The 27,421-nt window shown below is 44.3% G+C and overlaps 1 protein-coding gene across 1 annotated transcript in view; it reads left to right on the forward strand.

Annotated features, from left to right (window-relative positions):
• Window positions 1–27,421, forward strand: part of IBR5 (indole-3-butyric acid response 5) — a 68,535-nt gene that overhangs the window by 13,711 nt on the left and 27,403 nt on the right. The window contains exon 2 of the mRNA XM_087372554.1: window positions 3,077–3,176. Within this exon, the coding sequence (XP_087228680.1) occupies window positions 3,077–3,176 (100 nt within the window). The remainder of the gene's footprint in view (window positions 1–3,076; window positions 3,177–27,421) is intronic.

The following is a 27,421-nucleotide window of genomic DNA, read 5'->3' on the forward strand; positions in this document are numbered from 1 at the left end:
ACCAGGGCCCTATATAAGGGTCTTTACTAGGCCCTTTACAGCCTTTGTTCCAGGCACAGGGACCCAGCCATCTTCACCAGCCTAACCATGGCCGGCTGGCTCAACCAGCCCCAACCAGCCCTACTGTTGGCCGACCTGTTTGCTGATCTGTCCTGCCATATTCCTGCGCCATCTTTAGGGTATGTTGTAGGCCATGTGCCTACCCACACTCCTCGCCAAATAGCTCGCCATGTAGGTGCATGTACCTCGGGATACCCTGCCATCTTGTGCTGCTCCAGATCTGCCTCCATCTCAGAGGACCCTGGTCCACCCCCCATGCTCTCATATGGGGGCTTACAGATGGGGAGGTGACCTTTCCAACACTTATCCTTACAGGAGATTACAACAAAGAAAGTTGCTCAAGTCAAGAAACTACTCATGAAGGAATTTGAGATGACAGACTTGGGAATTCTTCATTATTTTCATGGGATCGAAGTGAAGCAGGAAGCGCAGCATATTCATCTCTCAGGAGAAGTACTAAAGGGAGTTACTCAAACAGTTTCAGATGGAAGACTACAAGGTGGCGATAACTCCCGAAGCTGAGCATCCATGATTTGTCTCAGCTAGTTGTGATGCATCTTAGTATTAACAGATAGTGGGTAGTCTACTTTAACACCAGGCCAGATATTTCCTTTGTAGTAGGGCTACTCTGTCAATTCTCCGCCAAAGCTAGGAAGGCCCATTGGGAGGCAAGCACGAGGGTGCTGAGGTACTTGAAGGGTACATGCACCTACGGTAGTAAAGGCGTTGAGTTAGGCGGATTCTTTGATAGTGTTGGGCAGGTGATGGTGACACCAAGAGATCAACTACGGGGTAACGGTTTCATACTTGCATTAGGGGCCATCTCATGGTTAAGCAAGAAATAACCCCTTGTTGCCCTTTAATCGACAGAGGCAGAGTACAGAGCTGCTTGCACAGTGGCATGCAAGACATTGTGGCTGAGGTGGATCTTGGAGGACATGGACGTGACTCTGGAGGATGCGACGGTGATCATGTGCGACAACCAGAGTTGCATTGCCATCGCCAAGAACCCCGTGTTCCATGCATGGACGAAGGATATCGAAGTCCACTACCACTTCGTACAAGAGCTCATCATTGATGATATCATGGAGCTGATGTATTGTTCGACCGCCGACAACATATCTTTGTGCTCCCTAGGGAGCAGTTGGTGTATCATTTGACGCATGGGGATCGGCCCATAGTCGGGTCATTGAGAGGGGGTGTCAGAAATCACTGACCCCAACTTTGAGCCCCCAATTTGAGGGGACAAGGGGCGTAGATGATAAGGGGCTGGGGAGGGATACACAGCAGCAAAGGGGGCCTGATAGAACGGCAACAAAGGGGCCTGGCAGTAGGGCAGCAAAGGCCCTACACTACGGCCTTATATAGGCCTGAAGTCGGCCAGCCAGGGACGGCCATATTGGCCGACTTCTGGGCTGTTCATTGGGCTGCCAAAAGGGGTCAGTGCAGCAGGATGAGTCGGCCCCCTCCAGTTGGTTTAGACTCCCTGGACCAGGGTTATAAAAAGCCCCTCCTATCCCCCCATTTCGTCAGTCACTCCAGCACTGAAGTCTGCCAAAGACAGCGTCGCTTGGAGTCCACCGAGGAGAGAGATCAGTAGAGTTTTGCCTCACCCTTGAGGAGCTTGTGTTGTGCTCACACTGAGCTTGTTTACCCAGAGTTTGTGGAATAGTATACTCTCAGTTTCTCTCTCTCTCTCTCTTTCTGTCGTCTTGTTCTCATGATGAGAGTTAGATGGAACCTTAGTCCTAGCTGGTTGTATCACTTTTGGTCCCATAGGTCCTTTGTGGCTTCTATAGACGTTCAATATAAAATTGTGTGTGTGTGGTTTTGGGATGGTCCTAGCTTTGGAGAAATGTTTGAGGGGTTGCTGGATCCTTAAAACACATGTTTTGGTGACTATCGACAAAAGTACTAAACATTTTTTGAGAAGAAATACCTTTGGTTAGTGAAGCACTTGCTGTTGGTGTTGAGCAAGGATTAAGTATACCATGATAGATGGTTATTTACTTCATAAAAGTACAAGATGTATTTGTTAGTTGAGTGTCATGATAGTCTTGATTATGGGACATCCAGGAGTTTGAAAGACTTACACTCTTTTGTAAAAACAATTCTTTTAGCTTACTATGTTTTTGAGTGCTAGATAATAGAGTAGAGCATCTTAGCTTAGGCAGCTTGCTTCATCCATTGGAGATCTTTGGTTTAAAAAAAAAAAGTATTGGATTGTATTGTGATCGTAGTTGTTTGATGGATTGACTAAATTGGCTCATTTTATTTTAACTAGGAAAAATGTGAAGACACCTAAGCTAGCAAGGTTGTTTGTTGAAGGTATTTTCCAGTCATATGGGGTACGAGATGGTGGTGATTAGGATAGCGAGTTTGTCACTTTTAGAGGCTTTCATAGGTTGGAAATCAAGTTAACTATATGGACGTCTGATATTCCACAGTTGGATGTTAAATTAGAAAGAGCCAATCAAACTTGATGATGACTATGATTTTTAGATAGATGGAAACTGGGTACAATGTTGTATGCGCAAGATTGAGACGCCAGGTTTTTGGGGGGAAAAAAAAATTGTGGCTCTTTAGATGTAATTTTATGCAGACGTGAACATCTCCAGTGGCTCAAAATGTGCTCTTACAAAGTAAATAAGATTCTGATTTTGACATTGTTCAATTAATTGTTGTCGAATTTGATCAGACTTTGACCAATCAAGAAGGCATTTTTCAACAAGGATTCCATAAATTTTAAAGGAGGTTTATGGAATAGAGTGAGAAGGGAGAATTGGTTTCTTGGTTTCCTACATTATGATATTTTACATTGATTGACCTTCAAAGCTGCATTCCATCCTAATGTTGGTTGTGGTCTGTTTTGATGAGCCAAGCAAGTAGTATGGAATGTTTTTGGCTAAAATAAACCTTCATGATTTCGGAGAATATGTCCTTTTATACAATCAAATTTTGTAGGTAAAACATTTTGGAATTTCAGACACTGAATTACTAATTTGATGTTGTGCAGACGGTTCCTACATGCCAGAATCTTTACAAGAATTCATTTACATATAAAACTATAAATGAGGACAAGACTTTACCATTTGATGAATGTGTGGAGTTTATTGGTATGTAAAGGATACCTCTTTGTCATCAATCTTTTGGTAGTCTCTTGTTGTTATGCATATTTGATCAATCATCAAAGGGAAGGTGCTTTTAAGCAGGGATACAGAGGTTCTTTGCATTTTGATATTTCAAAACTTATTTTAAAATTCTGTGTTTGTGATACTTGACGTCTCAAATGCCTCTTCTCTCAAAAGACTCCTCATGGCCTCATGAGGAATTTACATTGTCAAAGGGATGTGACTTTAAGGATGGTCTGTTTTGCTGATTGCTTTTTAAGTTTTCTTGCATTTTGTAAAGTTAGATTTATCTGTATTTGTGCTACTTGCTTATCTCAAATAGTTATTTTCTCCATAGGGGACTCCTCGCCGTCTTAATTCATGCATAGGGTGGGCCTTGATTGTGTGGGTTACAATGGCTTAGGCTGCATTGCACAATGCTCACAGGTGTAGGGCTATGTGTAACCTGACGATGATTTACTGGAATCAACCTTCTTCAATAATTTGCAGCAATTCTATATCTTGAAAGTTAAAGACCACTCTCATACTTGATGCTGGAAGCTCAAACTAGCCATGGAAAGCAACGATTTGACTATTAGAGCACTCAAATTGAAGGAGAGAGAACAAGGCACACACACTAGAGGCCAGAAATTAGGGCTACCCCCCCCCCCCCCCCCAAAAGGTTTTTATGTTGATTGTTGGGGTAAAGGCACTGGCCACCCTTGTAACAGTTTTCGTCTAGTACTACTAAGTACACTAAGTACACATCGTACTTAGGTACTTAGTGGCCCTAGTCTTATCCACAGATATATATACTAGTGTGTGTACTTGGGGAGGTACCACTTATTGTTTTATCCCCACCCACTGGTGTGTGACTACGGTGAGTGTGTCTCCTTCACTCCCTACTCCAAATCTCTCTCCCTCTCAATCTCTCAACTGGTATCAGAGCCAACGGGCTCTCTCTCTCTCCCTCCTCTTCCACTCCCTCCTCTCCCTAGCCTACCCCTTCCGTACGGACCGATCCGTACGGCCGTACGTCGTCCGTACAACCGTACGGACGGATCGCGAAGGCGCGGCTGCAAGGGCGCAGGCAAGGCGCGAAGGCGCGGCTGCAACGGCGCAGGCAAGGGCTGCAAAGGCACGGCTGCAAGGGCGCAGGCAAGGCGCGAAGGCGCGGCTGCAACGGCGCAGGCAAGGGTTGCAAAGGCGCGGCTGCAAGGGCGCAGGCAAGGCGCGAAGGCGCGACTGCAACGGCGCAGGCCAGGGCTGCAGGGCGCGAGGCAAGGGCTGCAAGGCGTGGCTGCAAGGCACGGGCGCGGGCGAGCTAAGCTGCAGAAGCAGCACGAGGCATAGGCGAAGGCGCCGTCGAGCTCCAGCTGGGCGCGGTCGAGCTCCAGTTCCCCCCTTCTCTCTCGAAATCTGGTACAGCACTGCTGTACTTGACTTTCACGTACAGCCAACAGTCAGGGTACCACAGATCGAGGAACATTTCTTTTCTGTTTATCTGTTTTCCACGGGAAAACATTGTCTTTCGCCACTGGCATTTGAGCCAAGGTGTTCTACTTGGGGCAGGGCTTACACTCGCATTGAGGCATTATGCCGCAAACAGTGTTGAGACAGGTCTTATCACTTGGCCAGTGATTGTACACAGTGGTGGCACTGAGAGTATGCATTGGACAGATCTGTACTTGATACTTGCAGTGTATGCTTTGTTGGATGCAACTCAATGGATTTGCAGTCAAACGCCTTGTGTGAGCAGTAGCAGTTGATGCCATTTACTGTGTCAATGCACGGAATGTGCTGCCAATTCAAGGGGCTTTTGATGCTATTATGCTTGTGACAAATGCTTTAGCTTGTTGCTGAAAGTACAATCACATTTGGTACAGATTTGGTCGATTTTGACCAAGTTTGACTTTAGTCAAATTTGGGGCTTTTGTAGCCTGACCGGCAATTTGTCAAGTGGGAGCACTCTACATGCATCAGGCTATCTTGTGGAGCACTACTATGCTTTGAAAGTGCAAATTTGACTTACAGTGTTTGGTCAAAGGTCAATCTTTTCAAATTGGAGGTCACATCCCTGATTTTCTTCATGCATTCAAAGGGCTTTTGAGCCACCTTACTTCCAAACTGTAAATTCAGTTGGGGGGAAGTTTCTGGAGCATATGGAGGTCTAAAATCAGAGATTTTCATCCAAAATCAGAGATTCACTGTTTCTTGACAGTCCTGGACTGTCAAACAGCAAGTTTGACCAAATTTGACTGTCAAAAAGTCACTGTTTCTGCAGCAAGTGGGAGAAAGACTTTCAGTTGGTTTTATGCCACTGAAACAGTACCAAGTTCACTTTTGATCGTACTTCCGCTGCGGGAGAATTTTTTCTTGGAGTGACTAGTGCTTAATTGCACACCTACAGGGAGTCTACTTTCTTTACTATGAGTTCCGGTAGCGACGTGTCGTCCTTGTTTCAGATAAAGAAGCTCGAAGGAGCTAAAAATTACGACATATGGAGGACACAATGCTACAATGTGCTGATGCAGAAGGACCAGTACAAGCCTATAAAGGAGAAGGGTGTTAAGCCCCCCAACGTTACTGATGAGCAGTGGGAGAAGATGGACGGCTTGGCCAGGTCGACCATTATGCTTACAGTTGTTGATTCACTGGTTGTAGGCATCAGGGATGAACCTACTGCGTGGAAGATGTGGCAACGTCTTGAGGATACTTATGCCAAGAAAAGTGCCACGGGAAAAGCTTACTGGCTAAAAAAGCTTGTTGGTCTTCAAATGAAGGAGGGGACAGCTATGTCCACTCATATTATTGAGTTTAACAGCATATTCAGCCAGGTGATCAACCAGGGGTTGAAGCTCGATGATGAGCTGAAAGCTACACTCATCCTATGTTCTCTACCTGAGTCATGGGACACATTCAGGACTTCTACCAGCAACTCAAAAGCCATTCTGTTATTTGCAGATGTGGAGAGTGCTCTTCTACAGGAAGAGATGAACAGAAAGAACAATGCTATTGGGAAGTCAAATGCTTTGAATGCACGCAGCAGGTCCAAAACACGTGGAAAAGACAAAGAAAGAGAGAGGAGCAAGTCCCGCTCTAAGAGTGATCTTGTATGCAACTATTGTGGCAAGAAGGGACATATTGAGAAAAAGTGTTTTCAAAAGAAGAATGACCAGAGAGCCAAAGAAGGCAAGGCTCAAGGCAAGTCTAAGGGCAAAGAAAAAGAGGAGCTGAATGTTACTTATGTTAGTGACAGTGACAGTGGACATGAGATATGTTGCACCTCTTCACTGGAGGCTCATACACTTCATGCTGGTGATGGATCAGATATGTTTTCCTGGATTATAGATTCAGGTGCTTCCTTTCATGTGACATCCTACAGAAATCTGTTTGTCAGATATGCAGGAGGGCAAAAGGGAGTTGTCTTTCTTGGTGATAACCATGCATGTTCTATCATTGGCATAGGTGATGTCAGGCTTGTTCTTGAAAATGGCCAGCAGTTAATGCTCAAAGGGGTCAGGCATGTTCCTGAGGTGAAGAAAAACTTGATTTCCACAGGGTTGTTGGATTACGATGGTTATCATACCACCTTTGGCAGTCAGAAATGGAAAATCAGCAAAGGGGCAATGGCTATTGCCAGGGGTCCTAAGGTTGATACTTTGTACTGTCACCACAATGTAAATATCCTAAGTCAAAGTACAGTTGACCATTTATTTGATCATAATTAAAGAATTTTATATGTGTTAATTACGGTCAAAGAGTTATTTTAATGGTCAAAGGATTGACTACGGTCAAAGATACTTGACTCTAGTCAAGTAAACCTGACTACGGTCAGAGAGTGTTGACTTCGGTCAACAAGACTTGGCATGCGCCAAGAGGGGTTAACCCCGGTTAACCAAGATGTGCCAACCTCGGTTGGAGAGACTTGGCTATAATTAAGGCACCTTGACCTTGGGTCGAAGCTCTTTAATTATAATCAAGAGTGTTGACTCCGGTCAACCAGAGAAAATATATATATATATATTTATTAATATATATATATATATTTATTTATATATATATATATATATATATATATTTGTTTAGATGTGCACATGTGTTCAGTGGGGACGCCCACCGTGACTAGGATTAGTCCACAGTGTGTTATTTGCATGCAAAGCGCTAACAATTAATGGGTACCATGGTGGTGCGCTTTAATTAATTGTTGCAGGTACTGGCAAGGATTATTTTTCCTAAGCGAAATGGGAGCCTGACAAGCACCTAGGAAGCGGTTCGTGTGACCGAGAGCTTTGAAGACTCCAGAATGGCCCTAAGTGGCTTGTAATAAGAGTTAGTCTAGATTGTAGACAAGTGGCATGTTGCCAATTTGAATGGGGTTTGAAGCCCTTGTAAAGAAGGATTTCTTTTCACGTAAAAAAGAGAGAGACTTACGAGACAGCTTCCTGCTGAACTTTTGTAACAGTTTTTCTGAAAGTAATAAAGACCTTCGGGGGGGTCCAGCCCGACAATTTGTCCTGGGCCCTAGTGTATGTTCAGAGAGAGAGAGAGAGGGAGAGCTTTTGGAGAGTTAATTTCAGTCGTGGAAATACAGTCAAAGCTGTTTCGTCAGTTTGGATTGTATAAGCCATAGCTGTTGTATCACCCTTCGTCGAATACGGGTTGTATTGCTGGTTGTATTGGTATCAGAGCGAAGGTTCATAACCTTCTCAGGTTGTGACGATTCAGCACGAGAGAGAAGATCCAACGTTGCCCCGAAGAAAGGATGGCGTTGCCCAGAGAGGTGGCAGTTGGCAGGCTTGGGGCTTCAAATTGGACGGGGCAAGACCAGACATCGATGAACGGATTACAGGGACTGACCTCTGTACATCGAATTTCAAGCAAAGCATGAAGGTGTGGACACGCCTTTGCGATGGGGGATTCCGAGTTTGTGATGAATGTGTACGCCTCTGTTGCGCCACTATTTGCGGTCCCGTGAATATCCGACGGACGGACAACGTGAGTTATTCCGCTGTCTAACAGAGCTGTCGACGAAGACCTTCAGCGCATATTCGTGAAGGCTTAGATCGATCAACAAGGCGCAGGCGCGACGCGCGATGATTCCTGCCTAGCCAAGGTTTGAAACCTTTGGCTGAGCTGACGTGGCCAGGGTGCCACCTAGGCAGACACGTGGCATACACAGAGCTGACGTGGCAGGCACGCGTGGGTGCTGACGTGGCAGCATGTGCAGGCTGATGACGTGGCAGTACACGTGGCATCCAGCTCAGAGCTGACGTGGCGCGGGACACGTGGTGCAGGACACGTGGCAGAGGTCTTGCAAGATGCTGACGTGGCAGCCAGCCTGGCAGACCAGTGGTTAAGTTAACCCTGGTACAGTTAAACCCTGGTTGGTTGACTTGTGGTTAGTGAAACCCTGGTTAAGTCAACTGCAGTCAGTTAACTCTGGTTAGTTGAACCAGTGTCCAGTTAGTTCAACTTAATCTGGCCTAACCAGATCAGTTTGGTTGGTGTAACCAGAACCAGTTAGTCTGGTTAGACTAACTAGCAGTCACTCCATCTGGTTACTGTTCTTTCAAAAAAAAAAAAAGACAGTTGCAGAGACAGTTTTGGCTATCAATTTTCTCCTGCCTGTCAGACTTTTACTGTCAGAAAAGTAGCAGAAAACCAGAGAAAAGCAGAGAAAACAGAGATTTGCAGAAAAAGGAGTATGCATGCCTTTGAGCAGTAAAAAGAGGAAAAAACAGATGCCTTTTGAAGCCATCTGCAGCAGCCAGAAAAGGGCAACATAGTTGATGATGCTTTGGCAGTTGTGTGGGTACATGCCTTGAACTGACAGCCCGTACTGGCCTAGATTGTGAATGCAAAACACCTCTTGTTGAGGTACCTTCTCTGTTGGAAAAGCAAAGGTAGTGTGCATTAGTTACTTGCACAGAGTGAGAAAAAAAAAATCTGCAGATCTCAGAATATGGATCAATCACCTATCCAGTGGGATTCTCAAGATAGGGATGTGCATCCAAGACAGAGGAATGTGCCACAATCTCAACAAGAATTTGAACAAATGGTACGCACTCGTATACAAGAGCTGGAAAATCTTAAAAGGGATCCCAGGGCTCAGCATTTGTTTCCAGCAGAGGCTATGCCTAATCCAGTATATGACGTGCCAATGCCAGAGGCACACTCTCGTGTACAGTCTGAGAGAGAGAGATCTCATAGATCTCATAGGAGACGGTCCCATAGTAAAAAGAGATCGAGGCGTCATCACCGATCTCCTAGTCTATCACCGTCTACCTCGAGTTCGACTTCTATGTCTTCTTCTTCCTTATCAGATAAACCATCCAGGAAAAGAAGGAAACACGAGAAGTCTGGGAAGAGAAAATCTTCCAAAGCGACCAGGGAATTTAAAGAGGGAGGAAAATCTGTTAAGTTTATGACCTACAATGGACAGTATGGTCATATAGACAAAGCATTGCAGTTTATCAGACAGTTTGATGCTGCATTCGGTACTGAGAAATTTTCAGAATCCTCCAAGTTAAGAATGGTCAGCCTACATTTAACAGCAACGGCTAGTGCATGGTGGAGTGCACTGACCACAGATGGATCAGCCCCAAGAAAGTGGAAGGGCTTCAAGAAAGCCTTCTACCAGCAGTTCATGCCTAAACAGTTTAGAGACCATGTTCTTCAAGACTGGGACAGCTTGCACATGGATGCAGGAGATACAGTGGATGGGTACAACCAAAAGTTTTGGGATGCTTATTTGCAGGTTGCACCGTTCAAAAAGATCTCCAAAGGTACCCAGATGAGGAAGTACAGAGCAGGTCTCACTCCAAGAATTCAGGCAGTAGTGAATGCTTTGGGGGCAAAGAATATTCAAGATCTTATGCATTCAGCCTCAGTAGCGAGTCTTGTGCCGCTACAAGATCCATCTACAGTGCCATCCTTGCATGCAGGACGTGCTGATAAAAAGAAAACTGATTTTCAAAAATCAGAAAAGAAAGAGTCCCCTAAGGCTGAAAAGAAAGGGTTTCAGCCTCAGAAGCCGAGGGGTACTCAGTTCTCGAAGACCTATAAGGGCAAATCTCTATTTACCCCTGAACAGATAGCGGAATTCCGTAGAGATGGGAAATGCTTCAGGTGCGGTAAAGAGGGGCATGTGGCTGCCCAGTGCCCAGAAAAGCCTTCATCATCGAAGGGAAAAGAGGCAGAGAAGCCACGGGGACCGCAAAAGCCAATGGCGGGGGGTATTCCTGATATACTGGGTCATGCTTTGAACCCAGAAGAACGAGAATTGCTGCTATCATGGGGCAAAGTTAGAGACCAGCAAGCGCTGATTTTATTTGATCCAGGGGCTACTGATAATTTCATATCAGAGGATCTAGCCCTGAGGCTGGGAATAAAGACGGAAGAGCTAGGCAGGGCTTTGGATGCCGATCAAATGTTTTGTGGGAATCCTGTGCCAGTTACTCCCTTGATAGGGAAGCTCCGTCTTCATATTCAGAGTTATGTGGATCAGGAAGACTTCTTCATTTCTCCACTGAAACATTATGATGTAGTTTTGGGGATGCCTTGGTTTCACCGCAAGGCAGTGAAGTTGACTCTTCCTGAAAGAGTGCTGGAATTTGTACATAGGGGGAAAAATCAGCGTGTAATTGCCAGGAATAAAGGGGACACTATCCCCATTGTATCTGATGTTTCATGCGGTAAAGCAATAAAGTCTGCAATTTCTGCGTACATGGTTTTCGTAAAAGAAAAAGCGAATGATATGCATGCTGAAATGGATGATGCAGACAAAGATAGGTTTCAGTTTTTGGTAAACTTTAAAGATTGCTTTTCTGATGTTTTACCAGGGGAGTTACCCCCAGAGAGACCAGAAGATCATCAGATAGAGTTAATGCCTGGTAGTGAGCCACCAAACAGACCCCCTTATAGAGTCAGTGCGACTCAGAGAGAGGAGATTATGGCTCAGGTACAGGACTTGTTGTCCAAAGGGTTGATTCAGCCCAGCTCGTCTCCTTTTTGTTCCCCTGTACTGTTAGTACAGAAGAAAGATGGTTCATTCCGTATGTGCGTCGATTATCGCGCACTGAACAAAATGACCATCAAGAATAGATTCCCTATTCCGCGTATTGATGATGTCTTGGATCAGCTAAATGGAGCTTCAGTTTTCAGCAGGATAGACTTAAAGAGTGGCTACCACCAAGTGAGGATACAGCCTCAGGATGTGCATAAGACAGCATTCCGCACAACATTCGGGTTGTATGAATACTTAGTGATGCCTTTTGGATTGACAAATGCTCCAGCCACATTCAATAGAATGATGGATCGCATCTTCCGGAAGTACAGGCATTTTACGGGTACTTTCTTTGATGATATCTTAGTTTTTTCTAAGACAGAGGAAGACCACAGAGAACATCTTGCTATAGTGTTTCAAGAGCTGAGAAATCATCAGCTCTATGCCAACAGCAAGAAAAGTGAATTCTTCCTGGAAGAAATCCATTATCTGGGGCATATAATATCCAAGAACGGGATACAAATGGATCCAGCGAAGATCCGTGCCATTCAGGAATGGCCAGAGCTGAAAACTGTACATGAAGTTCGAAGCTTTTTAGGCTTGTGTTCTTACTACAGAAGATTTATCAGACACTTTGCTGATATCGCAGCTCCATTACATGACCTCACTAAGAAAAATGCAGCTTTCACATGGGGATTATCACAGAAGAAAGCATTCAATACACTCAAGGAAAAGTTGACTACAGAGCCCATTCTGGTAGTTCCGGATCTGTATCAGTCTTTTGATGTGGATTGCGATGCTTGTGGAGAATGTGTTGGGGCTGCATTGCATCAGAATGGTCATGTAGTAGCCTATGAAAGCAGACGACTTCGGGATGCAGAAAGATATTTAGGAATCTATGAGAAAGAGTTATTGGCTATAATTCATGCCATCCATACATGGAAACATTATCTTTTGGGTGCAGATTTTACTGTCAAAACAGATCACCAAAGTCTGAAATACTTTTTGACTCAGACCAAGCTTTCAGAGAAGCATATGAAATGGGCAAACATGCTGTCAATGTATCATTTTCAGATTGTCCATACCCCAGGAATTCGGAACAGAGTGGCAGATGCCTTATCCCGAAGACCCCAGGTCAATAATGTAACTATTGCTTATCATCAGGACCTGGAAGGCATGAGGGAACAATATGCTCATGATTCTGATTTTGGTGAAATTTTACAGCAGATGCAAGAAGGGCAATCCACCAGTCACTATTCCCTGAAAGATGGGTATTTAATGAAAGATGATTGCCTATGCATCACCCAGGAGATGAGAAAAAAGATTTTGGGGGAATGCCATGCACCTCCCTATGCTGGACACAGAGGAATTACAGCAACAACTCTAGCACTAGAGAGGTATTTCTTTTGGCCAGGAATGCGGAAAGATATACATCAGTTTGTTACTGAATGCCTTACGTGTCAGAAAATGAAGTATGATAGACAGAAGGCACCTGGCCTACTTATGCCTCTTCCCGTGCCTCAGGCACCATGGGAAAATATTACAATGGACTTTATTTTTGATTTGCCGAGATCAAAGTCAGGGAATGATGGGATTTGGACTATCATTGATAGATTCAGCAAGCAAGCTCATTTCATTCCGGTTCGCAAAACCATAAAGGCAGATCATATGGCTAAGCTGTTCATGGCACAGATCTTTAAACATCATGGTATGCCTAAGTCCATTGTTAGTGATCGAGATCCCAGAATGACCAGTCTATTCTGGAGAGCTTTATTTGATAACATGGGGACGAATCTGAATTTTTCTTCTTCTTTCCATCCCCAGACAGATGGTCAAAGTGAAGTAGCAAATTCTACCATTTTGGATATGCTGAAATGCTACGTGGGTGACCAGAGTTCAGACTGGGAAAAGTACCTACCCTTAGTAGAGTTTGCTTACAATAATACAGTACATAGCTCTACAGGGAAAGCCCCTTTTGAAGTCATATATGGGAAGGTGATTTTGCCACCTATATTGAGGACTAAAGATGAAATATTTGCTGCTGATCAGTTTGTAAGAGACCTCCAGACAGCTTACAGCCAAGTCCGGACAGCAATTGAAAGGTCTCAAGACAAACATAAAAGGGCTGCAGATAAACATAGGAGACAGCTAGATCTCAAGGAAGGGGACTGGATACTTTTGAGGTTTGAAAAAGCGAGGCTCCGCAAGTTTAAAGGCAAACAGAAAGTGTATGCAAAGTTATCTCCCAGATATTATGGCCCTTTCAGGGTTACAGAGAGAATAAATGAAGTTGCATACAGATTAGCATTGCCAGAGCATTGGAGGATTCACAATGCATTCCATGTGAGTCTTCTAAAGAAATTTCAGGGACCAGAGCCTACAGAACCAGTATCAGAAGATCCACCAGAAGTGGATGAGCTGGAGGAAGTCCTTCAGCCAGAGCAAATTGTGTACCATACTGTACGTAAAGGCCCTCAGGGTAAAGAATTTTACAGGTATCTTGTCAAATTCAAGAATTATACGGCATTAGATGCCAAGTGGATGGACGAAGACATGTTATCCGATCATCCACAGCTTTTGGATGTTTACAAGGAAGCTTTTCAGTTGAGGTCAACTGAATAGAAGCCGAGGGGATGTCACCACAATGTAAATATCCTAAGTCAAAGTACAGTTGATCATTTATTTGATCATAATTAAAGAATTTTATATGTGTTAATTACGGTCAAAGAGTTATTTTAATGGTCAAAGGATTGACTACGGTCAAAGATACTTGACTCTAGTCAAGTAAACCTGACTACGGTCAGAGAGTGTTGACTTCGGTCAACAAGACTTGGCATGCGCCAAGAGGGGTTAACCCCGGTTAACCAAGATGTGCCAACCTCGGTTGGAGAGACTTGGCTATAATTAAGGCACCTTGACCTTGGGTCGAAGCTCTTTAATTATAATCAAGAGTGTTGACTCCGGTCAACCAGAGAAAATATATATATATATATTTATTAATATATATATATATATATATTTGTTTAGATGTGCACATGTGTTCAGTGGGGACGCCCACCGTGACTAGGATTAGTCCACAGTGTGTTATTTGCATGCAAAGCGCTAACAATTAATGGGTACCATGGTGGTGCGCTTTAATTAATTGTTGCAGGTACTGGCAAGGATTATTTTTCCTAAGCGAAATGGGAGCCTGACAAGCACCTAGGAAGCGGTTCGTGTGACCGAGAGCTTTGAAGACTCCAGAATGGCCCTAAGTGGCTTGTAATAAGAGTTAGTCTAGATTGTAGACAAGTGGCATGTTGCCAATTTGAATGGGGTTTGAAGCCCTTGTAAAGAAGGATTTCTTTTCACGTAAAAAAGAGAGAGACTTACGAGACAGCTTCCTGCTGAACTTTTGTAACAGTTTTTCTGAAAGTAATAAAGACCTTCGGGGGGGTCCAGCCCGACAATTTGTCCTGGGCCCTAGTGTATGTTCAGAGAGAGAGAGAGAGGGAGAGCTTTTGGAGAGTTAATTTCAGTCGTGGAAATACAGTCAAAGCTGTTTCGTCAGTTTGGATTGTATAAGCCATAGCTGTTGTATCACCCTTCGTCGAATACGGGTTGTATTGCTGGTTGTATTGTACTCACTTCATGCTGGACATTGTCCGCATTCTGATGTAAATGCCACCGAGCTGCCAAAGATTTCATTGTGGCATAGCCGGCTTGGCCATATGAGTATTAAGGGAATGGAGCAATTGGCTCATTTTGGTTACTTGCCGAGTCTAAAATATTCAGATTTAAAGAAATGTGAATTTTGTCTCTACGGTCGTCAAGTACAAATACCTCATAAGAGAAGGTCAGATCAGAAATTACAGCTCTTGGAGCTAGTACATACAGATGTGTGTGAGATGCCTACACTCTCTTTAGGAGGTTCAAAGTACATAATGTCATTCATAGATGACGCCACCCGCAAAGTGTGGGTTTACACTCTCAGAAAGAAGAGTGATACGTTCAAGGCTTTCACTAAGTTTGTTGCACTGGTCGAAAATGAGACAGGCAAAAAACTGAAAGCCTTACGATCTGACAATGGTGGAGAGTATTTGTCCAAAGAATTTCAAGAATTCTGTGAGGCAAAGGGTATTCAAAGGGTGTTGTCTGCACCATATGATCCTCCACAGAATGGTACAGCTGAAAAAATGTTCAGGACCATTCAAGAGAAAGTCAGATCCATGTTGTCACATGCTGCACTGCCCCACACATTTTGGGCTGAAGCTGTAAAGACAGCTGTGCACCTTATTAACAGGTCACCAAACAAGAGACTATGTGGCGGTGTGCCTGAACAGGCATGGACGGGTAAGCCTCCGTCTTACAAACACCTACGGGTCTTTGGTTGTGTCGCGTATGTGCATGTACGCAGGGAGGACAGAACTAAACTGGATCCAAAGTCTCTTAAATGCATATTCCTAGGTTACGGTGACAAAGGTGAGATGGGCTACAGGATTTGGGATCCCAAGAACAGAAAACTTATACGCAGCAATGATGTCGTGTTTGATGAAACCATCATGTTCAAGGAACCTGTTGTACAGCAGGGACCTTTAAAAGTAACTATTAATGATAACAGGCATCATGGGCAACACGAACAGGCTGTAAATCAGCCACAACAGCAGCATAACCAGCCATTAAATGATGCTGCAGCAGGTCCTAATGGACAGCCAGGTATGGCAGAAGACATCCCAATGGATGAAGCACAGTTAGGTGATCTTCCTGACATGCAAATGCAGCCAGGAGACATGGGACAGCCACCTTATCTGGGTGATGAACAGGCTGGACAGCCAGCTCAAGACGATGGTCATTGGGTTAGAAGGTCAACTAGACCGACGCGGCAGCCAGAAAGATTTGTTCCAGGCATTGATTATTTGATGCTCACTGATTGTGGAGAGCCTTCATGCTACAGAGAGGCTAGGCAGAGGGCAGACAAGGTTCAATGGGATCTTGCTATGAAGGCTGAAATGGACAGCCTTCACAAGAATGGCACTTGGGAATTGGTATCCTTGCCTACTGGTAAGAAGGTACTGCCATGCAAATGGGTTTATCGACTTAAGGTCACACCTGGTGAAAAGCCAAGGCATAAAGCCAGACTGGTTGCCAAGGGGTTCAAGCAGGAATATGGTGTTGACTTTGACGAGATATTCTCTCCTGTTGTTAAGATGACAACACTCAGAACTGTATTAGCATTGGTTGCACATGCAGATATGGACTTGGTCCAAATGGATGTCAAGACAGCATTTCTTCATGGTGATTTACATGAGGAAATTTTTATGCAGCAGCCAGAGGGTTTTACAGTGAAGGGCAAAGAGAAGCTTGTATGCAAACTAAAGAAAAGTCTTTATGGTCTAAAGCAGGCACCCAGGGAATGGTATCATAAATTTGATACATTCATGCGAACCCAGGGTTACAGGAGAAGTGACATTGATCACTGCTTGTATACCAAGAAAGCTTTAGATGGCAGTTTACTTATCCTCATTTTGTATGCGGATGACATGTTAATTGCTGGAAAATCTCATAATGAGATGAATGCCTTGAAAAAGAGATTGCACCAAACCTTTGATATGAAAGATCTTGGTGATGCCAACCATATATTGGGTATGCGAATACTTCGGGATAGGGAAAAGCGGTTGCTATACTTGTCTCAGAAGGAATATATTGGCAAGGTCTTGCAGAGATTTCACATGGAGGGGGGGAAGAGTATTGGTACTCCATTGCCTCCTTATGTGAAAATCAGTGCTTTGGACAGCCCTCAGACAGATGCTGAAAAAGCTGAGATGTCAAAGATTCCGTATGCATCAGCATGTGGCAGTCTCATGTATGCTATGGTTGCAACCAGGCCCGATATTGCGTTTGCAGTGGGAGTGGTTAGCAGATACATGGCTAAACCTGGCAAAAAGCATTGGAATGCAGTAAAAGGTGTCATGAGATACCTGAAGGGTACACAGGACTTGTGTATATGTTTCGGCAGTCAAGATGCAAAAGTGCAAGGTTATACAGACTCTGATTATGCCGGTCACCCTGATACCCGGAAGTCTACTACCGGATACGTTTTCACTTTCACTAGAGGTGCAGTGTCGTGGGTATCTAGAATGCAGCAATGCGTTGCATTGTCTACTACAGAAGCTGAATATATTGCAGCCACTGAGGCGTGCAAGGAAGCTATATGGCTATCTCGGCTAGTGGCAGATTTGGGCTACTCTAGTGATACTCCATTGTTGCATTGTGACAGTCAGAGTGCCATACAGTTGGCACGAAATCCTGTTTTTCATGCAAAGACGAAGCACATCGACGTGAAGTATCATTTTATCAGGGAGGTGCTTGAGAACAAGCAACTTCAGCTTGTGAAAGTTCACACTGATGACAATCCAGCAGATCTGTTGACCAAAGGATTGGCTGCTGAGCGGTTTGCACACTGCAGACGGCTTATGGGTATAGGATAAGCAGACCAGTTGGTCTTGTACATGATGATGTATATTGCTGTTTTTTCTTTACTCTCTCTTATGGGCACACTGCCTTTAAGTGGGAGGTTGTTGGGGTAAAGGCACTGGCCACCCTTGTAACAGTTTTCGTCTAGTACTACTAAGTACACTAAGTACACATTGTACTTAGGTACTTAGTGGCCCTAGTCTTATCCACAGATATATATACTAGTGTGTGTACTTGGGGAGGTACCACTTATTGTTTTATCCCCACCCACTGGTGTGTGACTACGGTGAGTGTGTCTCCTTCACTCCCTACTCCAAATCTCTCTCCCTCTCAATCTCTCATTGATGAAGTAAACTTGCTACAAGCTGGCTCACAGAGGGAGCAATAGACATAATAGAACTCGCATGAATCTCTAATTTATAAGGTTGGCACGCAGCCAAAACGCTAGGCTTTCCCAAACAGCTGGGCTTTCCCAAAAAGCTGGGCTTGCTTTTAGTCAAAATAGGCCGATTTTTCCTAGAAAGCAGTAGCCTCCAAATAGGCGATCTCCTTGCTTTAAGCCGTGTGGGCCCTCTTTTAGCCTACTCGCCCATTGGTTTTTCCTCAAAGTTGGGCGGTCCATATCTGCTTTTTTCTTGTGGATAGTGGGACCTGCTTTTTGTGCGTTCCCCCTTAAAACGAGGGCCTTTTTTGCGCTTTCCAAAGGTCCTGCCACATATAAAACAATGTCCAACACACCTTTACCCATTAGAGGTTCACTAATGCATGCATGCTGGTGCTCTTGACTAATTCTAGTCTTTTGGAGTGTCCTCATCATGCACATAAACAACTTTTCTCTTGTTGACCAAAGTCAATGCTCTTTGACCGAAGTCAAAATTATTTTCTCTTTTATTCTTGGGACGTCAAAATACCATCTCGTGACACTGTGGAGATAATGATGAGGTGCTGATCTTGAGGTTGTGTTGTTATGAAGATACAATTACACTTCAATTTTGATTTCTAGTAATCTAAGAGGCCTTTTCATGAAAGGCACAAAATTTTGATTGTCCTCTTCAAAAGAGGTTTGCCTTCTAATAGATAATGGAAACTCAAAATTTTCTTTTCAAATATTAGAAGTTTAGGAGTTCAAAATATTTTATTCGGAATGGAAAGGGAAGATTTTGAAGAAAGGTGCTTTGAAACTAGAAGTCTTTTCAGTTAATTGCTCACTTCTTTGAAAACTGCATAGGAAATTTGTTATATCTTACATGGACAAATGTTTCAATAAATTTTTTTAAATTTCCAAAAAGTCTTACTTAGAATGTCTTTGACAGAAGTGGATTCGTTTGCCAAAACTTACACCCCTGCCCTGGTTTCTCAAAAGGATCTGATCTTAAAACACCAGAACTTTTGTAAGTCTTCAGGGTTTGTTTGCAATCCAAGTATCCCTTTTCTTTGTGTTGCATGGAAGTTTCACAAAATTCCAAAAGAGCCAAGATTTATTGGAGCTGCTTGTAAGACTACCTTGATAGATGTCTCTAAATGGCTAAGCTACTACAATGCCATGTTGCCTAGTGTCAATGATCTTTGGAGCAACTTATTAGAGGAGGTGGATGTTCCTTCACATTCAAGTTGCATTTTAAATGACTCCGTAGGAGTGATTCCTTTCGTCTCGTATTTTAATTCCTCTTGAAGCATTCAAGGAAAAGAGTTTGCTATTCTCCTTCAACGCTTTATACAAAGATAAAGCTGCAAGATCCGAAGTTTAGATTAGAAAGCTACTGGCAGAAGCTTTAAAGTTGAGATTTGACAAAGGTAAGATGCAAAGTGCTAAAAGTTGAGAAATAGCTTTATGCTTTGACTTTTTGTGGCTAAATAATAAACATCATGACATTGATTCTAAAAAGAAAAGATACGCAAAAGTTGTAAGTGTTAAAGATGTTTGCTCTCGGATAGATTTTCTTTTAGATAATCTTTATATCTCAATAGGTGATTCTTTGTTTTAACAATTTATAGGAATCCCTATGGGCACTAATTGCGTTGTCTTTAATCAAACTTTTATCTCCTCACTCAGGAATTTGAGTTCATGCAACGCCTTATCTCTATCAATACTTGCCCTACCATTTTTAAACAAGCTTAGCCAAGTTAGGCATTTTATAGATGATTTATTTGTACCAAATGTTTTTGACTTTCAGGACTTTATGTACAAAGACGCTTGTGCTTTTGGAGGAGGAATCTATCCTCGTGACTCTTGTGAACTTAATTGCACTTCGAGAGGAGATTCTTGTGGTTCCTTAGATCTTAGACTCTCTCAATGTATTGTAGGATTAGAAATTGATATACATGGTAATTGTCAACAACATGAATATAGTGGTTTACACATTATAAAAATGCCTCACATTGAGTCAAACATTTTTGATTCGGCAAAATATGGAGTCGTTTCCTCCCAATTCCGTAGATTTCCCCAAGGAATAGTAATTTGATCACTTTGCTAATACGCGAGCTATAATCCAAGAAAAATAATGGAAAAAGTACACACAATCTTAGAAATGAAGTCGTTTATATAAGATTTATCGGCCTGCAGCTCTTGCTCTGTCAATCCTCAGCAGCAGATGGGATGAGACTTGCTGGAAATGGAAGCGAGACAACGCAAGAGAATGGAGCTGAAGCAATCTGGAATGAAATTGTAGCAACAACAATGAACTACTAGCTAGGGTGGTTGCAGATTTAAAAGATGTGTAGTGGCTAACTCACCTACAAACTCAACCTCTAATGCTGCCCTGTACTCAGCCTCACATGAAGAGGTAGCCACTGTAGATTGTTTCTTGCTTAACCGAGAAATGCACGAGTGCCCAAGAAAGAAACAGGTAGCACTAGTGGACTGCCAAGTATCAAAATCACCAGCTCAATGTGAATTGTTGTAAGCATGTAAATGAAAGTCACCCCCCCGGGAAAGAGCAAACCAAGAGTTTGGGTGCCGTGCAGATAACGGAACACACGCTTCACAGCTTGCCAATGTGATGTCTTTGGATTGTGCATAAACCTGCTCAACTGGGACACTGATATTGAATGTCAAGATGTGTGTTGCATAAATAAATAAGGCATCCCATGGCCTGGCTGTAAACAGAGGCATCAAAAGGTTCATTGGCATCATGAACATACAACTTAAGCCTCGGATCCATAGGAGTAGAGATGGGCTTGCAATTCTGAAATCTAAACTGTTCTAGGAGCTTACCAATATACTTGGACTGCAGCAGTCCAATACCTCCATCATCTTGTATAAAGTGGATGCCCAAGTAATAGTGAAGCAACCCCAAATCTGACATCTCAAACATCTGCTGCGATTCAGCCTTGAAATCTGCATTTTTGCAGCATTAGTACGAGTGAACAGCAAGCATGTCATTGACATAGAGAACAATGATGAGCACATCCCCCCCTTCCTTCCTGACATAGAGGGTGCTCTCATGTGGACTATTTTGCATTCCCTGGCTGGTAAAAAAGGCATCTATCTTTGCATACCAAGCTCGAGGAGCTTGCTTCAAGCCATACAAAGCCTTTCTCAACTTGCATACTTTGTCTTCCTTGCCAGGTTCCACCAATCCAATGGGCTGAGAAACATAGACCTCCTCCTGAAGGTCCCCATTCAAGAATTCAGTTTTACTGTCCAACTGATGGATTTTCCATCCATGAAATGCGGCCAATGCAACCACACACCTAATAGTGGTCATACGAGAAGTGGGAGCAAAGGTTTCATCATAATCTGTCTTTCTATTGTGCATAGCCCTTTGCTACAAGGCGAGCTTTGTACTTGTCAATGGACCCATCCGATTTTCTTTTGAGCTTGTACACCCACTTTGTGCCAATTGCCTTCTTGCCGGCAGGCAAGTCCACCAACTCCCAAGTGTGGTTTTCTTAATGGAGTCAATCTCCGCTTGCATTGCTTGCATCCAATGCACATTGTCTCGTGCATCATCAAAATTATCAGGCTCATCTGCCTCAAGTATACTGCTGATTCAAGCAGACTCACAGAAATGGGTATCCTCAGCGTCTCTAGTGCCAGTCCGTGTATGGCTAGGAAGTGGTGCTAAAAGTTTGCTGTCCTCAAGAGTGCGGAGCAGCCAATAAGGTACTGATCTTTCTTCCTGCACTGCTGTACTTTCACATGCTACGGCATCATCAATCTCTTCTTGAGAAACAGGCTCAGCCATAGGCTGAACTGAGGCATCACCCTCTAGAGTATCTTGCTGCAAGGTCTGATTTTCCATTGGCATATCAGGTGCAGCATCAAAAGAAATGGGCAGCAGCCCGTCAGAGGGTTCAAAAGGACCCTGATTTCTGTCAAAACTAGCAAGGTTTGGACCATTCTTTTTCGAGCTTCTTCCTCTACTAACACCTTCTCGTAGAGTTCTTCATTTGTCTATTGCACGATGGGCAGATCTTGCATTTTCAGCAAAGATAACATCCCGACTAGTGATAACCCTTGGTCATGGGATTATAAAGTCTATACCCCTTGCTTTTACTGCTGTAGCTAATAAATGTGCACTTCTTTGCCTTGTCATGAAGTTTACCATGCAACTCTTGAGGCATATGTGCATATGCTACACAACCAAATGTGCGGAAATAGCCCACATTGGGCTTACGACCAAACAATGCTTGATAAGGTGCCATGACCTTAAGAGCCTTCATGGGACACCTGTTTAAAATATGATTTGAGCACATGATGGCTTCCATCCAAAATTTGTGTGGCAACCCTTTTGATTTTAGCATGCATCTCCCCATCTCCGAAAGTGATTGATTTTTCCTTTCACCCTTTCCATTTTGTTGAGGAGTATACCTCACCGTAAACTGATGTGTAATGCCCCTCTCAACAAAAAATTGTTGTAGTGCCTTGCACATTTGAACATGAGAGTCTGCAAACGGCATTCAGATTGATTTTCAACCAAGGCAACAAAGTGTTTGACCACATTGCTAATTTCAGACTTCTGCTTAAGAGCAAAGACCCATGTGAAGCATCTATGAACGTAACATGATAAAGATGACCTCCAAGAGATGGAGTGCGCATGGGTCCACAAACATTAGTATGAACGAGCTGTAATTTTCGTGTAGCCCGAACTGCACCTTCCTTGGGAAAGGAAAAACGATGTATTTTACCCAAAATATAACCCCCACATATTTTGTTTGGAGGAGTCTCCAAACGAGGAGCCATCAACCATATTAAGCTTCTGCAATAAAATAAGGCTGCCATGATTTACATACCCACACTTCACATGCCATAACTCTGCATCTTGTATGGTAGAGTTAGAAGCCACAGAAGCTGAATATGCTTTTTTCTCATAGGCAAGCTGAAATAATCCGTGACATAATGTACTGGTGAAAACCAAGGCATAATCTCTCTCCTTGTCTCGGACCGTACATCTGTCATCCTCAAAGATGACCTAGTAACCTCTTTGAGAGAAAGAGGAGACAGAAAGTAAATTCTTCTTAATCCCATGGACATACAAATCATCCCGAATGCAAAGATCTGAATTATCCACGGTTGTCAATGAAAGAAGAATCATTGGCACAAGAAATTGTTTTGCCAACCGGTGCACTAGATAACTTCTCAAAGAAAGATTTAATGGAGCTGATATGGCGGGAAGCACCGCTATCAAAGTACCATGTCTTAGCCGTCTTAGCCGTCTCATTCATGCTGAACAGACGTGACTCCCAAGAAGTTGTGAAGAGTGCAGTGGAAATGAATGGAAGAGAGAGAGAGAGAGAGAGAGAGAGAGAGAGAGAGCCTCACACACACACCACTTTGAGAAGGAAAGGCATAGGAGAATTGCAAGTGATCTCTGGAGAAAACCCTGCTACAACCGGGGGAAAACCTTGGAGCCAATGGGCTGCTCGAGAGCTTAGACAAACAGCTCAACAACCAAGAGAACTGCTTCACTACCTTGCTCAAGTGCTACTGTGGGCTGGCTCTGCACCTCTGCCAGGCTTCACAATGAGATGATGAATGCTCAAGTGGGGGGGAGCCTATAAATAGCCCCTAGCCTCCTAGTCGGCCAGCATGGGGCTGGGCCGACCAATTGCCGACATGGCTGACTGATAGCCCTAGGGGGCCGATCCAAACAACCCCCTATATAGGGTTGCACAAGGCCCTAATGCATGGGCCAGCCAGCCAGCAGGCTAGGCTTTATAGCCGACTGCTCCTAGCCCTGCACCGGGATCTGTACAGCCTATATGAAGGGGCTGTGCCCTCTGCCCTCTAGCTGACCTGCTCATAAGGGAGCCGACTCGCTAGGCGCATCAAAAGGTGCTACCACGCGGCAGCACAACAGGCCTCAAGAAGGCCCTGAATAGACCTGCACGTAGGCAACAACCTCTCCAACACTGGGTAGCCTGCCAACCCTACTCTACCTAAGCCTCACATGAGGGGCGGGCACACCCACAACACTGGCCCCTCATGTGAGGCTTAGGCAGAGTAGGGTTGGCACACCTACTCTACCCTAGCCTCACTCACTGGGCGGGCACACCCACAAACAAGGCCCTCTCTCTAGGTGACATCAGGAGATGTTGACCTCCAACAGAAGCATCATAGCTGCAAGTAAAGAGGCCCAATCATGCTCAACAAAATGGGCAGAAGTATCCTCAAAACCTGCATGATGAGGTGAGCCTAAAACTGCCATACCAGACTCTTTCTTCTTCTCTTTTGCAAGCCTCTTGGGTCATTCACCGATGTGATGATAAAGGCTTTTTGCAATAACGGCAATTGCCTTTATTGAATGGCTCTGAGGCATCCTTTTTATCTTTCCCACCTGCATGTACATGTCCATAACCACTATTAGAGGCATGACTTAGCTGAACTTTCTTTCGCGTCTTCTCTCCTGCAACAAGAGTGCTACCAACTCTTAATTGAATGGCTTTGAGGCATTCTTTTTATCTTTCCCACCTGCATGTGCATGTCCATAACCACAGAGGCATGACTTAGCTGAACTTTCTTTCGCGTCTGCTCTCCTGCAACAAGAGTGCTACCAACTCTTAAAAGGTGAGGCGATTTTGATTTCCTTGCATCGAAAGGTTGAGAGACGTATGAAAAGAAAGATAAGACTCCAGCAAGGAGTTGAAAGTAATGGTAACAAGCTGTGAGTCTGGAAGGACCTCGTCAATGTTCAAGGGTTGTTCTCGCTAATCTTGAATCTGGGTGACGTGTTCCTGCATAGAATCACCCTCATCCATGTGCACATTATCAAGCTCTCTGTGCAAATAAGAGACTCTCGCCTCATTACGAGTTTGATACATATGTTCCAAAATATCCCAGGCTTCTTTAGCAGTCCGGCAGGACCTAATATGAGGGACAGTAAACCTCTTGATATTGAGTGAAATCAAAGACACGGCTGGAGCATTACGAGTATCCTTCCTTCTTTGCTCAAGAGACCCAACTGAATGCTTGATTGTACTTGCAAAGGCAAACCCCAGTGGCACGAGGGCCAACAAATGCAAGCAATTGAGAGAGAGAAGAGTTCCCAATGCAAGTAGTAATTGATCTCAAAGTTTACCAAACCAAGACCCAAGAGAAGGGGCTGCGAAATGCCTCCAAAAAGAGCTCGAAGATGAGCTGAGTCTGACCTCCCGTGAGCTATTTGTGCTTTCCTTAAAGAATGCTTGCCTTAGCAAGCAATAAATGACTAATTTTTATCTTTGTTTTGAAAAAAAAAACAGCCAATCCCGAACTGTATGGACTGAAAATGCACATGTATATACAAAATATGAGCTGTCCTTGTACAATACTGCCCGAGACAGATTCAAAACAGCAAGGAGAAGTTCCAGAAGCTCCAAAACAGTCCCGTCAGTGGTAGAAAAGCTTCAAAACTGCAAAACAGTTCTGAAAAACACCTCGAAAGCGTGTCCAACCTTGAAAAACACATTGAAAAGTGTCCAGCCCTCAAGAAATAGGCGCCCAGCCTAGGAATGATTGCTGCGTTTGAAAATCAGCAGCAATCCCACGAACAACAAGTTCAGCTGGCTGTTTTTGTTCAAAACGGGTCCAAAATGAGGTCGCCCAGCCCAGAAGAAGCTCCCAAAGTGCTCAAAAAGAGGCGCCGAGCCTTGGACTTACAGTAGGAGGCGGTGGCTGGTCCAAACCAGCTCGAAATCAGCATAAAACCCTCCAAAAACTGGTCAACCAGGTTCTGAACAGCGCTAGAACTTCTCCAGAAGTGACGCCCAAGCGAGAGAACCGTGTAGGAGGTGGCTGCCAGCAGAAACGAACTGTTTGGCCAAGTTCTTCACTACAAAAGTGAAGTTTTTAGGTCTTTTTGAGCTGGTTTTTTTCTCATGCATGGCATGATGTACTCCCACATTAGAGCTTGCTCTTGCGGTTTTCATTCATACTTAATGATGTAATTTTTTTGGGGAAAAAAAAGTGAAGTTTTTTGCGATAGAATCAAAGCTAGAGGGCGTGAGAGGCATGGTAAGAAGTATGGGAGTGAAGGGGAACCCACTCTGATGCCAAATGTTGGAAATGGAAGTGAGAAAACACGAGAGAATGGAGCCGAAGAAAGCTGGAATGAAATTGCAGGGACAATGAACTACAAAGCTAGGGTAGTCATAGAGATGAAACCCTAGAATGAACCCTAACTAGGGTTAAAAGACGTGTAGTGGCCAGCCCTCAAGAAATAGCCTAGGAATTTTTGCTGCGTTTGAAAATCAGTAACAATCCCACGAAAAACAGGTTCAGCTGGCCGTTTTTGTCGAAAATGGGTCCAAAATGAGGTCACCCAGCCTAGAAGAAGCTCCCAAATTGCTCAAAAAGAGGTGCCGAGCCTTGGACTTGCAAAAGGAGGCGGTGGCTGGTCCAAATTAGCTCGAAATCAGCAAAAAACCCTTCCAAAACTGGTCACCCAGGTCCAGAACAGCGCTAGAACGTCTCTATAAGTGGCGCCCAAGCAAGAGAACCCTATAGGAGGTGGCTGCCAGCAAAAACGAACTGTTTGGCCAAGTTCTTCGAGATAAAAGTGAAGTTTTTTGTGACAGAATCGAAGCTAGAGGGCGTGGGAGGCGCGGTAAGAGGTGTGGGAGTGAAGGGGAACCCACTCTGATACCAAATGTTGGAAATGGAAGCAATTAAACATGAGAGAATGGAGTTGAAGCAAGCTAGAATGGAGTTGAAGCAATCTGGAATGAAATTGTAGGAACAACAATGAACTATAAAGCTAGGGTAGTCATAGAGATGAAACCCTAGACTAGACCCTACCTAGGGTTAAAAGATGTGTAAGCAGGCCTTCTAGATTCATTCAAGAGTTGTACTTAGCTTCATGCTCAGGGGCGCGAGCGGGGGTTGGGGAAGGCGGGGGGGTGCGCGACATGCACGCAAGGGGGGGTACGCGACATGCGTGCAAGGGGGGGGCGAGGGGGGTTGTTGGGGAGGGGGGGTTATGCGACATGTGCGCAAGGGGGCGGGGTTGTGGGGGGGGGGACATGAGGGGGGGTACGTGACACGCACGCAAAAGGGAGGGGTATGCGACATGCGTGCAGGGGGTGGGGGGGTGCATGGGGGGGTTCGCGACATGTGGGCAAGGGGGGGGGGCATGGGGGGGACATAAATTTCTCTGCTACAACAGTTGAGGTGACGAGGTGGCTCAGGGGATCGCAGGCAAACGCTGTTGGAATGGGCTGTGAGGTTTCAGAGCTGGTTGTACAAAGTATTGTTCTATTGCAATAAAGACCTTCGGGGGGGTCCAACCCTTATTTTTGGGCCCTAGTGTTGCGCGTGCTGCGTCTCCTTCTTCTCTCCCTCAGTTCTATCGCGAAGAATCTTTGAGATAAG

The sequence above is a fragment of the Dipteris shenzhenensis genome, chromosome 3, assembly GCF_047967505.1.
Source record: "Dipteris shenzhenensis isolate YYH24624 ecotype China chromosome 3, Dip_SZ_1.0, whole genome shotgun sequence".
Lineage (NCBI taxonomy): Eukaryota > Viridiplantae > Streptophyta > Polypodiopsida > Gleicheniales > Dipteridaceae > Dipteris > Dipteris shenzhenensis.